Raw genomic sequence first — 15,877 nt, 5'->3', positions numbered from 1 at the left:
TCTTGTTCAAGTTCCTCCTCTGCCCCTAGCTGGTCTCCCTGCTGTCAGTATCACCCATAGCCTTTCTCCACACAGAAGCCAGAAATAAGCTACTAAAACCTAACTGACCCCACAGCACTCCACAGCTTTCCATTTCACAGTCAGTAGAAAGTGAAAGTGGAGAGTGAAAAAGTTGGCTTAAAGCTCAACATTCAGAAGACGAAGACCATGGCATCCGGTCCCATCACTTCATGGGAAATAGATGGGGAAACAGTGGAAACAGTGTCAGACTTTATTTTTCTGGGCTCCAAAATCACTGCAGATGGTGACTGCAGCCATGAAATTCAAAGACGCTTACTCCTTGGAAGGAAAGTTATGACCAACCTAGACAGCATATTCAAAAGCAGAGACATTACTTTGCCAACGAAGGTCCGTCTAGCCAAGGCTATGGTTTTTCCTGTGGTCATGTATGGATGTGAGAGTTGGACTGTGAAGAAGGCTGAGCCCTGAAGGATTGATGCTTTTGAACTGTGGTGTTGAAGAAGACTCTTAAGAGTCCCTTGGACTGCAAGGAGATCCAACCAGTCCATTCTGAAGGAGATCAGCCCTGGGATTTCTTTGGAAGGAATGATGCTAAAGCTGAAACTCCAGTACTTTGGCCACCTCATGCGAAGAGTTGATTCATTGGAAAAGACTCTGATGCTGGGAGGGATTGGGGGCAGGAGGAGAAGGGGACGACAGAGGATGAGATGGCTGGATGGCATCACTGACTTGATGGACATGAGTCTGGGTGAACTCCAGAAGTTGGTGATGGACAGGGAGGCCTGGTGTGCTGCGACTCACGGGGTTGCAAAGAGTCGGACACGACTGAGCAACTGAACTGAACTGAAGTGAGTATCCAAAATCTCTACAGGATAGGCACTCTGCTAACTTTCTAACCTCAAATCTCACCACACTTTCCAAGCGTGCACTGAACTGCTGCTGATCTCTCTGCCTGGAACGTCCTTTCCCCAGATGATTTGAATGCCCTCCCCCCATCACTCTACTCTTGTCTCTGCACCCCCTTCATCTTGTAAGAGATTCCTTGACTGTAAATACATAGCCACTGTGCATCTCCTTTTTCCCACAGCACTGACAGGACCTAAAGAAAACATCCTCTTGCTTCTTGTCTGTCTCTCCTACTGCAATGCCTGCTCCTCAGGAGTTCACTGCCCCCATCCGCCTCCTCAAACAACGCCTGGTAAAAGCACCCTACGTGACAACCTATGAGCCTGGCTTAGGATGACAACCTACACAAATGAGAGCAGGGCTTCTCAAGCTTCAGCGTACATGGTATCGTCCACGTGGCTTGGAAGGCAGACTGCTGAGCTGTGGCCCGGAGTTGCTGATTCAATTAGTCTGGGCTGAGGTTTGAACATTTACAAGTTCCCTGGAGGTGTGGATACTACAGTCCCAGGACCACATTTTGAGAATCAGTGAACTAGACATTGTTTCACTCCAACACACCTGTCAGCAACTGAAGCTGACCATGACAATGAATCTCAACTGGTGGAAAAAGACAGGAATATAGTAAAAAGGTGCCTCCCCGCTTTGGATCCACAACATAAAACACATCTCTTCTGACTTAGAGGATTATACAGGACTTGTGTCTTTTACGTAAGCAATAGAAACATCACTCCGTACATGACATTTTTTTTGAGAATGGGGATCAGGCAAGTTAAGGTTATATTCTCTAACACAGTCTCATGCTCTTACACAGTCTACGTTAAAGACTACTGCTGGATCTTTATCCTTTAAACAAGCAGATGAGAAGGTCGCTATCTTTTAAAGAGATAATGAAACACAAAAGTAGTAGACACCAACCGGGATGGACAGCTGCCCAAATCACAATTTACCATCCCTAAAAATAATCCAATACCCAGGGTGGTCTAGGTTATGTCAGTTAATCCCAGGCCTTACTCATGGCAAACTGGCCCAAAATACATTCTCTCTCCTAAGAATATGAAGTTTGAAAATAAAATCTGAGAGGCATGATGTCAAATTATGTAGCACATGGAATGCTGCTCAATGTTACCTGGCAGCCTGGATGGAATCGGAGTTTGAAGGAGAATTTATACATGCATCTGTATGAACTACCACAATATTATTAAATGGAAGTTAAAAACAGAAAAAGAGCAAGGCTCTCAACAGGGAAGGCCTAAACTTCCACTACTGAGGTTCTCAAACCTGCCCTGGTTCCTGTCTTATATACAGCTTTGTTCTCCAGCTATTCCTTTAACCCTTAGTACTACACCGAATTATCTTCCAACAAACTCCTTTTTGCCTAAATCATCCAGAATTATTTATATATTTGCAACAAAAATACTTATTAAAAAAAAGAGTAAATCTATTAACTTGTAAGAAAACTGTATTATTAATAGAAATGCACCTTATGTAATATCAACATTTTCCCCCATCAACTCGACATTTATTTCCAATCCCCAAACTACGATAGTACCCACATAATCAATCCATCTCAGACTGCACATCACATTTCTGACTTTACAGTATCAACCCCTTCTTGTACTTCCTTTCAGAAAAGTCCTCTGAAGCTCAGCAAAAAGACATCGATTTGCCTCGATATATTCAGTAGCTACTGGATGACTATTATGTGCCAATATTGCATGCACTGGGAATACAGAAGTAAATAACAAAAACAGGTTCTTAAGTACCTTATATTTTGCTGGGGTGAGACAAATTAAAAACAAAAACAAAAAACAACTAGATAATAAGTGCTATTGCAGAAAAATAGAGACGTATGTGAAATAATGAATAACCAGATTGCTTTTATATTAAATGGTCAGATGAGGCCTCTCTAAAGTGACATTTAAGCTAAAATCTTAATGACAAGAAGAAGCCAGCCAGTTAAGATCAATGCAGAGAAAACATAAAGGTACTTGGGCTGGGAATAGACTTATTCTTAACAGCCAATGTGACTACAGGGTGTTGAGGAAGAAGGAAAATCATTTAGGATGAGGTCAGAGACAGAAAGTACCATATCACGTAGGGCTTTGTAACAAAAGGCAAAGAGTTTTGAGCCTTTTATAAAATAATTGTATAGTATAAGGAGGCTATCCAGGACAGGATACTCAGAGAATAGCTGAGCAAGGAACGAAGATGAAAAAAATTATAAATAGTGGTTATGATAAAAATTTCAGCACTGCAAGGAACCTTAGCTATCAGAGCCTAGCCCCTCATTTTGCTGAGAGGATGATGCAGCTTCAGAGGCTGGGCCAAAGAGAAGCACTAAGTTGTACTTGGTGCTTTCTGACATTCAAGCCAAAGCTCTTTCCATAATTCTGAAATCTAGAACTAAGTCTTTACTATGTGCATTTCCAAAGTGACACAGCAACATCCAAACAAAAATATATATTTTTAAGTAATTTTAAATTATTCGCACGTCTAGTCCCTCGTGTGAAATTTTTTTTAAGCAGCTGCCAATGCTTACCACCAGATATATCTCTTTCCAAAGAATGTGAATCAGGAAAAAAGCAAAACAAAACATTGAATATAAACAAAATATACTTACATCTGGGTATTCTTTTACAGGCACATAAAGTTTCTCTTGTAACTGAACAATAGGTCCCACAGCATCAGGCAACTCTGCACTCCTTTTCTCTGTACTGCCATTTAATGTGTCATTGTACATGTCTTTCCGTACTCTGCTAATTTCTGTTAAAAGTAAAAATTTTAAATGTGTTAGACAAAAAAATATTCTTACTAGTCCAGGAAAAAAATAAATATGATGGTAAGGGAGGATTTCATTGATTAAGTGTTAAAACTTAAAGAAGTCAAGAGCTGTTGACCTATACTGTCATTCTCTGGATTAAGTCTGTGTATAACCAAACTACAGTCTTAAGTAAATTCTACCAGAAACCAAATTTACACCAAATAATATATTTTATTAAAAAATAACTTCAGAGCCCACACTCCTATTCACTGTAATACAAACCAGTTATTTTACCTAATTTCTCCATGCCTAAACAAATGATAGCTTCAGCCAAATACCTCCCCGAGAATGCCTACCAGACAACACTAATGCCAAAGGCTCCTTTATACTTCAGAAATAATCTGAATGAAATTCAAACTGGACCACTTCCTTAGATATTTTAAGTATCTCTGGAATACCCAATCAGAGATGTCCAATAGATACAGAGATTCAGAAGTCTGAGTGTGATACACAAACGTACTGGTTAAAGCTACAAGAACAAAAAAGATGTCCTAAGGGGGGATTGGGAGGAGAAAGAACTGAATGACCCTAGGAAAAGCAACACTTAAGGAGTAGGAAAAGAAGCTCCAAACCAAGAAGTAACGGAGGTAGATTAAGAGAACTAGGGAAGAGAGGCATCTAAGAAGCTATGAAATGACAGATTCAAGGACAGGGTAATCAACAGTATCAAATACCACAAAAGCATGGTAAGGTAAAGAGCAAAAAGAGGGTACCTTGGATTTGACCATTAAGTCAATGTTGATCCAGAAGTTGTGAGGAGAAGATGGTATGGAGGTCAAACTACACTGAGTTAATGAATGAAATACAAGAAACCAGAGATACCTAAAGTCAATGATTTTTAAAAAACAATTATCATGACAGCTCTCAGGTATAAATATGACTTCTTAAAAAAAATGGGAAATTTATTTTAATGGATCAAATTCTATACAAAGAAATCAATTCTTTCAAGAGTTCTTTATGTAGCTTTTACAATGTGCTAAAGGACAGGCCCTACCCTACTGCAATACACTAATAACAGCTGTCATTATTAAGTTAGCTGAATGTTTCTGTAACCAACTCTCGATATAGACTATGTCCTCCTTTGGGAAGAGGCTTGGGTCCATTAGTATTGATATTTAAAAATAAGATCCCAAAAGAACTAATTATTAATAAGAAAATTTAGATAAGATGACTAGGTTAAAGAATACATACATATTAAAAAAAAACAACTTCACCTGGAAAGAGAGATACATTTACCACTCCTGTTATATTTGTATCCCTTCCAAACATTGAATTTCAATTTATTGCTATTAAGGAACTATCAAAAGCAATGCACACTTTTAATTTTCTTAACTAGTTATTTAAATTGCTTTCAGTTAAATAAAATCCACTACAGTAAAAAGGCATGATCAAAGATGTTTTTACCCAGCTTTATTAGTCCAACTGGTGAGAATTTTGCACTACAGTACACTTTCTACTTCACTGATGGCAATGTTCATTTTATGACAAATCTTATCTCTTAACAATTTGCTTGTTAAAGTTTACCAAATGTTTATTTCTTATAGCAAGTGATCTTTTGTAACAGAAAATCAAAAGAAGGTACCTTGTATTTAACTACATGGTAGGGGCGGGCAACATTTGATTCTTTAAGTTCTTTTTTATACTTTTGCTTTCATAATGAACTCATCCCCAAAGATGTCCAGTATCAAATCAGTGTTTATCTTAAAATTAGCATATGACAGCAATTCTCAAATTTCTAGTGACCAACAATTTAAATATAAATGGTTGTTTACATAATTATGTAATCATAGCACATAATTAAATGGAGAGCATGAGAAAAATTTAATCTAATTAAAATTGCACATCTATCCTTCAGCCCAGGTCTCTATGTAGAAGTACTTCCGACATTAGTTTATTCCATTAAAATTTCCTCTTCAAAAGCTGCCCAATTCTTATTATGAAGCTAATAACACTCAAATAAAAAGCTGACAATAGCATAAAAGGAAACCATACACAAAATCTGCTTACAGACGGAGATGGAAATATCCTAAATGCACAGACATCACTGGCACAATGCACTAAGACAAGGTGGATTTTACACCATGAATGCAACAATAATTCAGTATTTTTTTAATCTATTAACATAGTAATACATAGGCTGCAGAGGAAAAAGTGATTTTCAGGTAAACAAATTTATCTAACTTAGAAAAGTTGAAATAATCAATTATAAATTTAAAAATTCAGATGACTAGATTTAAAAACAATATACAAAAAAACCCAGTAATATATATCTATCTGACCAGATGATATAATGGAAGAAAAGATACATTTACCACTTAAGCTGTATTTCTAGAAACATTTTTGTGATTATTTAAAAGTTCCATGAAATTTTGTTACCTATTACATCCTTGGTTCTTACAATAGTGGCTGGGAATACAGTGGGTCCTCAATTAATACTCAGTAAATGGGATTGATGGATGGGTGAATGGAGAGAGGAATGAGCCAGGTTCTAGGGCATTGAAGTTAAACAAGTCATGGTCCCAGCTCTCAAAAAATTTAGTCTAATATGGGAGGTCTATGAATACAGAGGCACTCTAAGGTACAACAACAGTAAGTAAGAGATACAGATTAGACACAAAAGCAGGCATCGTCAACTCTGCTACAGACAGGGTATCAGGATCAAGAAAGAAGTCAAGAGGACAAGAACTCTGACTTTGTTTTCTAATGACAGGAGTATGTGAAGCAAAATTACAATGAAATTATTTATTTCAATCTCTAAAATATATCACTCAATTTAATAACAGAAAAGAAATTACATACAAGACAGCACTAATGGAAATGAAAAGACGACTAAGACAGTTTGAGTTCACAAGATATTTAGAATTTTCACTGTGGAGTCCAACCAGCTGAGTACTACTACACCTTTATCAATAGCACCTTTATCAATAGCCAGAAAATCATGAGCACTTCTCGGCACATTACTTAGGACACTCAAGACAGAACAAGTTCTGATGCCAGTTCTAACAGTAACCGTGTCATTTTAGAGTCTCTTACTTAACCTCTCAGTGCCTGTGAAAAGTGTACGTGAAAGGCGCTCAGTCGTGTCCGACTCTTCGCAAGCCCATGGACTATTCACTCCATGGAATTCTCCAGGCCAGAATACTGGAGTGGGTAGCCTTTCCGTTCTCCAGGGTATCTTCCAACCCAGGGATGGAACCCAGGTCTCCCGCATTGCAGGCGGATTCTTTACCAACTGAGCCACAAGGGAAGCCCAAGAACACTGGAGTGGGTAGCCTATCCCTTCTCCAGGGGACCTTCTCAACCCAGGAATCAAACCGGGGTCTCTTGCATTGCAGGCGAATTCTTTACCAAAAGTTTATCCGGGAAGCCCAAGAATACTGGAGTGGGTAGCCTGTACTTCATATAATTAAAGGTTGCTTATCGAATGATGGTGACTGAATCCATTGGATTCCAACCTCACTAGGCAAAAACTCATTTATTATTTTCCCCATAACTCCAATGGTTTTAAAAGCTGCCTCCAAAGCATTTCATTCTTAAGGCTAGCAAGAAGAGCTTTTGTTAATGCTATCCTATCAAGCTGATATGATCAAAGGCAAAGTATTACAGAAACTTGTCATAGGTATGGGCATGGTAACGCTCTAATCCCTTCGTAGTGGTGGGCTCACAGGTGTTCATTTATGAACCATACAAATGTCTCATACTTAGTATGCTTTATACATTCTTTTGTTGCATCAAACATTACAAGATACAATGAGATTAATGTCCCCATCTCCACACTACCTTCATCAAACTACCACAGTGGTTTACAGAAGTAAAAGTTCAGAGCCATGTGCTTACTCACCGAGTATACAAATTCCTACTACTTATAATTACCCCAAAATAACCCCAATATCAAGAAAACTTGTTTTAGACATCTCTAAATTAAGTTCTTAAATGTTATAAATTTACTGAATTTTCTCTTTCCGGAAATTTCTCCCACTCACCCCCACTCAATACTCCAAAGCTCATAAAAAAGTTCTGAAATCTAAGTGCCCTCTTCTCTAAGCTCTATGACATAGTTTCATACTCTCTTACTGATTTAGGTGTAATTCATTTGTCTGTCTCTTTTAAAATTGAAAACCCTGTACCACACACATTCTTCCCTGACCACCAATGAGTACGCACAGCCTGAGGCTGCCTACCTCCAGTCCCAAACACTCCGCTTCCTTTGCACCTTTCAAGAATACCTTAATTGCTCTGGCCAGCACAGTGCACTGCTGACAAGGTCAAAGCTAAGTTTCAACCATTCCATACTTCTACGGCTGTTTCCTTAGACAGCAGGAGACAAATTAACATTTTCTCATGGTTGCTTTCTACCAGACTAATACCTTCAGACTGATGATAATCTATCAGTTGACATTCTTAAGGGATAACTATTCTGTGAGGCAAGGATCCAACTAACTGCAATTTCATACCACTCATATTTCTCTAACCTGGATATTAAAACTTCAGGCATACTTTATCAACTATTTGATGACATGTCAAGCTACACTAGAACTGGAATCTTCCTCTGGATCCACCAAAGCTAAACAGGAAACAATCACTTCTGGAATCTAAAGGCTGTGCTATAATTTTTTCAGCTTTGGGGAGTATTAACCTTTTTAGCAGTCAGACTCCTCTCATTTTCCATGTTTTCTTGAATTGATACTCAGTCATCACATTTTTTTTCAAATTCTAATACCTTAAAAACTATTCTTTTATCCAGTCCTGAAAATCTGCTTTGGCTGTACTGCTTTGTCTCTTCATATTTCTCTGCTTTAATTATCCTGATATTTTCCTCTTCCAAACTAAAGCTCAATTATCAGTCAGTGAATTATGCTCCTAAGAAGAAAAGCAGTTATTACACAGTTCTGTTTTATGCAACCTACTAATACCTCACTGGCCTTGAGTCATTCCCCTTTCCCCTAATTCACCTATGGATTTAACTAAAGCTTTGTTTTAGAATCATCCTTATGTTTCACTAAGCCTTAACTGCCTTTGGCCTTCAGCTCTTCCATCACCACCACTTTTACTGCATCTGAACCACTGTACGCGCACCCCATCCACTGCCACCTTACAATTCTGCACAGTCTTCAATTTTTATAGCATAGTTGCTTTACAATGTGGTGTTAGTTTCTGCTGTACAGCAAAGTAAATCAGTCGTAAGTATACATATATCCACTTTTCTTAAAGATTTCCATCCCATTTAGGTGACCACGGAGTACTGAGTATAGAGTTCCCTGTGCTATTAAGTAGATTCTCATTAGTCATCTATTTTATACATAGTAATGCAGCACATTCTTTTAAAATCTGAATTATCAAATTAACAGCTAACCACTCTGAGGAAGAGTAGAGTGTCAGAAATAAAAACATGAAAAAAAAATACTGGAGAACAGAAAAATACAGGCTGAGACATCTAAATTACAAAATTAAGTAGTCATTTCCAGATCAGTAGAAAACGCTGTGTATAAATTCAATGCTACAAAAATGAAAAACTAGATAAAGAATAAAATATCGCCCTATTTTACTTTCTGATTTAGAATTTTAACAAAAAATTTAAACCAAGAAAACAAGATTAGGAAATATAAAAAATTTACCACCTCAGTAGTGAAGGAAAAAAACACTAATAATATACATTTTAAAAAGGATTAAAAAATTATTTTAAGAATCTGTTAACAATGCAGATTAAAATGTAACTTTTCAGGGGGACGTCCCTGGTGGTCCAGTGGTTAATAATCTGTCTTACAGTGCAGGGGATGCAAGCTTGATCCCTGGTCAGGGAACTAGATCCCACATGCCAATGGGCAGCTGAGTCCCCAAACCAGAGCTAAGACCTACCTGCACAGCCAAAAAGAAATACTTTAAGGATGACTTTTCAAAACACTGAACAAAATCTGATGCAAACCACATGTTAAACTTAACGTTGTGACAGCTAATTCTAATTGCTCAACTGGCTAAGGAATTTCTGCTGAGCTATTCAAATTCTAAAAGATGCTGCTGTGAAAGTGCTGCATGCAACATGCCAGCAAATTTGGAAAACTCAGCAGTGGCCACAGGACTGGAAAGGTCAGTTTTCACTGAATATCAAAGAATGTTCAAACTACTGTACAATTGCACTCATTTCACATGCTAGCAAGGTCATGCTCAAAATCCCCCAAGCTAGGCTTCAAAAGTATAACTGAGAACTTTCAGATGTACAAGCTGGATTTAGAAAGGGCAGAGGAACCAAAGATCCACTTGCCAACATCACTGGATCACAGAAAAAGCAAGAGAGTTCCAGAAAAACATCTACTTCCTCTTCATTGACTATGCCAAAGCCTTTGACTGTGTGGATCACAAGAAACTGTGGGCAATTCTTCAAGAGATGGGAATACCAGACCACCTGACCTGCCTCCTGAGAAATCTGTATGAAGGTCAAGAAGCAACAGTTACAACCGAACATGGAACAGACTGGTTCAAAACTGGGAAAGGAGTGTGTCAAGGCTGCATATTGTCACCCTGTTTATTTAACTTATATGCAGAGTTCAGTTCAGTTGCTCAGTTGTGTCCGACTCTTTGCGACCCCATGAATCGCAGCATGCCAGGCCTCCTTGTCCATCATCAATTCCTGGAGTTTACCCAAACTCATGTCCATTGAGTCCGTGATGCCATCCAACCATCTCATCCTCTGTCAGCCCCTTCTCCTCCTGCCTTCCATCTTTCCCAACATCAGGGTCTTTTCAAATGAGTCAGGTGGCCAAAATACTGGAGTTTCAAATTCAACATCAGCCCTTCCAATGAACACCCAGAACTGATTTCTTTTAGGATGGACTGCTTGGATCTCCTTGCAGTCCAAGGACTCTCAAAGAGTCTTTTCCAACACACACAGGAATATGCAGAGTACATCATGCGAAATGCTGAGTTGGCTGAATCACAAGCTGGAATTACGAACTGGGAGAAATATCAATAACCTCAGATATGCAGATGATACTACCCTTATGGCAGAAAGAAAAGAGAACTAAAGAATCTCTTGATGAAGGTGAAAAGAGGAGACTTAAAAAGCTGGCTTAAAATTCAACATTTCAAAAACGAAGATCATGGCATCCAGTCCCATCACTTCATGGCATATAGATAGGGAAACAATGGAAACAGTGACAGACTGTTTTCTTGGGCTCCAAAATCACTGCAGACGGTAACTGTAGACACGAAATTAAAAGATGCTTGCTCCTTGGAAGAAGGGGTATGACAAACCTAGACAGTGTATTAAAAAGCAGAGACATTACTTTGCTGACAAAGGTCAGTCTAGTCAAAGTTATGGTTTTTCCAGTAGTCACACATGGATGTGAGAGCTGGACCATAAAGAAGGCTGAGCACTGAAGAACTGATGCTTTCGAACTGTGGTTATGGAGAAGACACTTGAGAGTCTCTTGGACAGCAAGGAGATAAAACTAGTCAATCCTAAAGGAAATCAACCCTGAATATTCACTGGAAGGACTGATGTTGAAGCTGAAGCTCCAACACTTTGGCCACTCATTGGAAAAGACCTTGATGCTGGGAAAGAGAGAAGGCAGGAGAAGGGGACAACGGAGGATGAGATGGTCGGATGGCATCATCAACTCAATGGACACGAACCTGGGCAAACTCCGGGAGACGGTGAAGGGCAGAGAAGCCTGGTGTGCTGCAGTCCACGGGGCCGTAAAGAGTCGGACACAGCTGCAACTGTACAACAACTGGCTGTAATCAAACGACAGACATTCACACTTTATCATCTACATGCTTTTCTTTGACCTTTACACTTAAATTCATCAAAAATACTATCTGTATTATAATTAATATAACTGGAGCTAAAATACAGAAAGAAATGAAATGGTTACTGTATCATCTGACCATTAAAGCTTTTTAATTTAACATTTTCCCTTAATTTATTCAGTAAAGAGTCAACTACTTATAAATATAGATAAGCTTTGAGGTCCACAGTATAGATTTTATAAACAAAATTAAAATGACAGCTTTGATCATTCCAAATGAAGTTTAAATGGGATCAATGATTTCTTCACTATCTGCATCCATCTCTTGCTGGACACTAAACTGGTACAGTGAGACAAAGGGCAAAGTAAGATTTTAGTTGTTTTAGGTTTTAATTGACAAATCACCAGTCTCTATTCACATGAAATTCATTAAATCTTATAACAGTAATATTAAAAGTCTACTTATAACTAAAGGACACCTGCCAACACACAACGAGATGGATGTTATGTGCCCTGTACACTTAGGGGCAACAAACATCTCTTCTAAAAAAAGAAACCTCTAATTCAGGGTTTACCAAATACAGAGGGTTTTAAAGATATTTTAAGCACAGCAAAACCCACAGAATAATATAACTTCACTGTTCTAATTTTAAAAAGCCATAGCCACAAGGTAAAGAAAAGAAATGAATTAAGAAGCAGGCTACTAGAGAATATCCACTATTTAATGGAACATATTTTGCTTATTCAACCCAATATATCTGATTTAAATTTGAGTCAACTACCCTGAAACTAGCAGGGTGTGGGGCAGGAATCAAGCTACTGCCAATGCTATAGATGGGGCCCTTTTTACTCTTTAATCAATCCAGAACTGGAAGAACAAAAAGAAAAATGACGAATGAAATTCAGCAGCCCTCTTTAAACTGCCCAAAATTAACTGTTCAAATTGTTGGTAAATTTCACCTGGGGAGGGAGGAGGGCGGAGGGTTCAGGATGGGGAACACATGTATACCTGTGGCGGATTCATTTTGATATTTGGCAAAACTAATACAATTATGTAAAGTTTAAAAATAAAATAAAAAAAAAAAAAAAAAAACCTAACCTGAAAAAAAAAAAAAATGAAATAGTCCGTCCTAGTTCCTTGACTATTCTCAGCAGCAGTTATGTATCATGAAAGGTGTTTAACAGTAGCTGCATTTCCCTGGAAAGGCCCTTTCAAAGGTTACAGAAAAGAAAGTCTATTATATGATCACAACTGAAGTACGTGAATTTTCAGACAGACACACAGAAGTCAACAAAAGGATATAACAACAACTAAGAGTAGTCATCTCTAAAAGGTGAGTTTACAGGGACAATTTAGTTTTCATGTTACTTCATGATTTTTTTTTTTTTTACAACAGTAACACTTAGAAAATGATAGTTATTTTCATTAGGATAGTAGAAACTAATTTAAATCAAAATGCAGAATAGGATTCCCCATATAAAATTATAATGAGGATTAAGTTATTGACTCTTAAATCTAAAAATAAACCACAAAGACTTACCTATTTTTTAAAATATGAGCACCTCACCATGTTAAAATTCGGTACATAAATTATCATGCGATCCTCCCAGAATCTAAGATAGTATTTATTATAATACACATTTTCAAAAAAAAAAGGGGGTGGGGGAGGAGAATGGAAAGCAGGAAGGAAGAAAAGGTTCAGAAATTAAAGAATTTGCCCAAGATCACAGATAGCCCAAGCAACTTTTATTTAGGGTTTCATAAACGTGAAGACGAACTAAAAAGCTTCTTGATGAAAGTGAAAGAGGAGAGTGAAAAAGTTGGCTTAAAGCTCAACATTCAGAAAACGAAGATCATGGCATCTGGTCTTCCCATCTTCATGGGAAATAGATGGGGAAACAGTGGAAACAGTGTCAGACTTTATTTTTCTGGGCTCCAAAATCACTGCAGATGGTGACTGCAGCCATGAAATTCAAAGACGCTTACTCCTTGGAAGGAAAGTTGTGACCAACCTGGACAGCATATTCAAAAGCAGAGACATTACTTTGACAACAAAGGTCCGTCTAGACAAGGCTATGGTTTTTCCTGTGGTCATGTTTGGATGTGAGAGTTGGACTGTGAAGAAGGCTGAGCCCTGAAGGATTGATGCTTTTGAACTGTGGTGTTGGAGAAGACTCTTGAGAGTCCCTTGGACTGCAAGGAGATCCAACCAGTCCATTCTGAAGGAGATCAGCCCTGGGATTTCTTTGGAAGGAATGATGCTAAAGCTGAAACTCCAGTACTTTGGCCACCTCATGGGAAGAGTTGACTCATTGGAAAAGACTCTGAACCTGGGAGGGATTGGGGACAGGAGGAGAAAGGGACGATAGAGGATGAGATGGCTGGATGGCATCACCAACTAGAAGGACGTGAGTTTGAGTGAACTCCAGGAGTTGGTGATGGACAGGGAGGCCTGGCGTGCTGCAATTCATGGGGTTGCGAAGAGTCGGACACGACTGAGAGACTGAACTGAACTGAAAGGACTTCTGGAACAAGAAGCCCTTAAAACTCACTTTAAGAGATGGTAATAATAATTAGAAATATAAAATAACAAACTGGAACAAACCAATTTTTGGTTTATTGCTACAGCCATACTGTAACAAGCACAGTCCAATATGTTCACTGTTTTACTAGCAACTACCAAGAGTCTTTGCAGCCCTCCTCTTTCACTCCACGTTAAAAGAAAGCAGTTTTATGAATGAAATCTAGGCCTCAGTTCCCAGAAAAGTGACAATTCTAAATGAGTAAATGGATACATAACTGAAAAATGGCAACAGGCTATCACAAAAAAGGGAAAGCATTTTTTAAGTGAATAAAAATCAACTGAAAAAAAACTGAAACTTATTTAAATTTTGTATGGAGGTTAGTTACTTTTAAATCTGGTGAGTTTTACCTATTACATATCAAGTATTATTTAATAAAAATGTTGCCTTCTTGTCATTTATTTTTTAGAATATGCAGGAGAAACGAGTCTTTATATTAACTTTTGTTGTTATTAAAATTTAAATCCAAAAGTTAAGAAAGCTAGTTAAAAAACATCTCTCCATGAATATCTGCAGAATATGTAATGGTAAAATGGTAGGTGTTATCAGAATCCAGATAAATAGTTAATACTTGAGAATCTAGCAATTTTTACTAAGAACTCTTTCCCCAACCCTCTGAATATTTCTGGAAGAATAAAAATAAATTCATAGCAATGAAAATGGGTAACCATGATACAGGAGTGGAGGAGAGATTTTTCAACATATACTCTCTTAACAGGCCTTTGAGTTCTGAATCATCTCCATGTATTAACTTTTCAAAATTATATTTTTAAGAAGCTTTTACTTGTAATACAATAATGGATTATAATCCATAATCCATTTATACTGATATAAATAACTGAATAATGTAAGTGGGAGAAAAGACAGGTTTTCCTTGTAGAATTTCAATAATATATATAGTAGGAAAGAAGGATAAGAAAAATCATCATAGATTACTACCAGAGTAATAATTACTGCAAGCAAGAAAACTATTCAATGGATGCTAAAATGGGTGAACAAAAGTAAGAGAAACAGGCTATATGCACAGTTTCAGAGTATCTTCCCACAAGACATGTACTAATTACAAAGGAAAAAAGAAAACTGCACAGTGGAGAAACCTGGCAGACACCACCTTAACCAGACGATGGTCAACATCAAGAGAAAGACATGTGCTCTGGTGTGACGTGCTCAGAAGGGTCCAACAGCACTTCTGTGGTTTTCTGGTCCAAACTGCCTGAACTCAGACAAGTCCAAGTTCAAGAATGTTCTTCAATGTTCAGCTGTCTTCCAAAGTGTCAAGAAAAGTATCATGAAAGAATGTGACACTGTCACAGAATGGAGGAAACTGAAGAGACATCCCCACCAAACGCAATATGGGATTTCTGATTGGATCCTGGACCAGGAAAAGCACACCTGTAGAAACACTAGTGAAATCTGAGGAAGTATCTGCAGATGAGTAAATAATCTCGAATCAATGTTAATTTCCTAGTCATGTGAGTTAACATTAACGTCTGCACTATTTTTTCTGTTTCTCTATAAGTAAGTCTAAACTCACTTTTTCAGAAAACTGTTTGCTTTAGCCTTCAAAGTTACTTATTCTAATGGAGGAGGATAGCTGTGGGAGAGAATGAAAGCCATGCAAACGTCTTACTTTTCTAGTGTCTAAAAAAAATGAAAAAGAAAACATCTGTTTAGCACTAACACTGAGGATCTCAAAATCATTCAATATCATCTTTAATTCAAAATAACTAAAAATTTTTAAACAATCTCTTTAATTTTATCAGATATTGCTTAAAAAACATATGTACTTTAAATGCTCTTT

At 37.8% G+C, this 15,877-nt stretch overlaps 1 protein-coding gene across 1 annotated transcript in view; it reads right to left on the bottom strand.

The window, feature by feature from the left end:
• The window catches only part of QKI (QKI, KH domain containing, RNA binding), a 158,983-nt gene that overhangs the window by 110,954 nt on the left and 32,152 nt on the right, over positions 1–15,877 (bottom strand). Inside the window, exons 4-5 of the mRNA XM_010836742.1 lie at positions 11,378–11,505; positions 3,548–3,690 (exon numbers count right to left, since the gene is read on the bottom strand). Of these exons, the coding sequence (XP_010835044.1) occupies positions 3,548–3,690; positions 11,378–11,505 (271 nt within the window). The remainder of the gene's footprint in view (positions 1–3,547; positions 3,691–11,377; positions 11,506–15,877) is intronic.

Source organism: Bison bison, unplaced genomic scaffold, assembly GCF_000754665.1.
Source record: "Bison bison bison isolate TAMUID 2011002044 unplaced genomic scaffold, Bison_UMD1.0 scf7180017864065, whole genome shotgun sequence".
In the NCBI taxonomy this organism is placed as follows: Eukaryota; Metazoa; Chordata; class Mammalia; order Artiodactyla; family Bovidae; genus Bison; species Bison bison.
The sequence above is the reverse complement of the archived record's forward strand: the minus strand, read 5'-3'. Positions and strand labels throughout refer to the sequence as shown.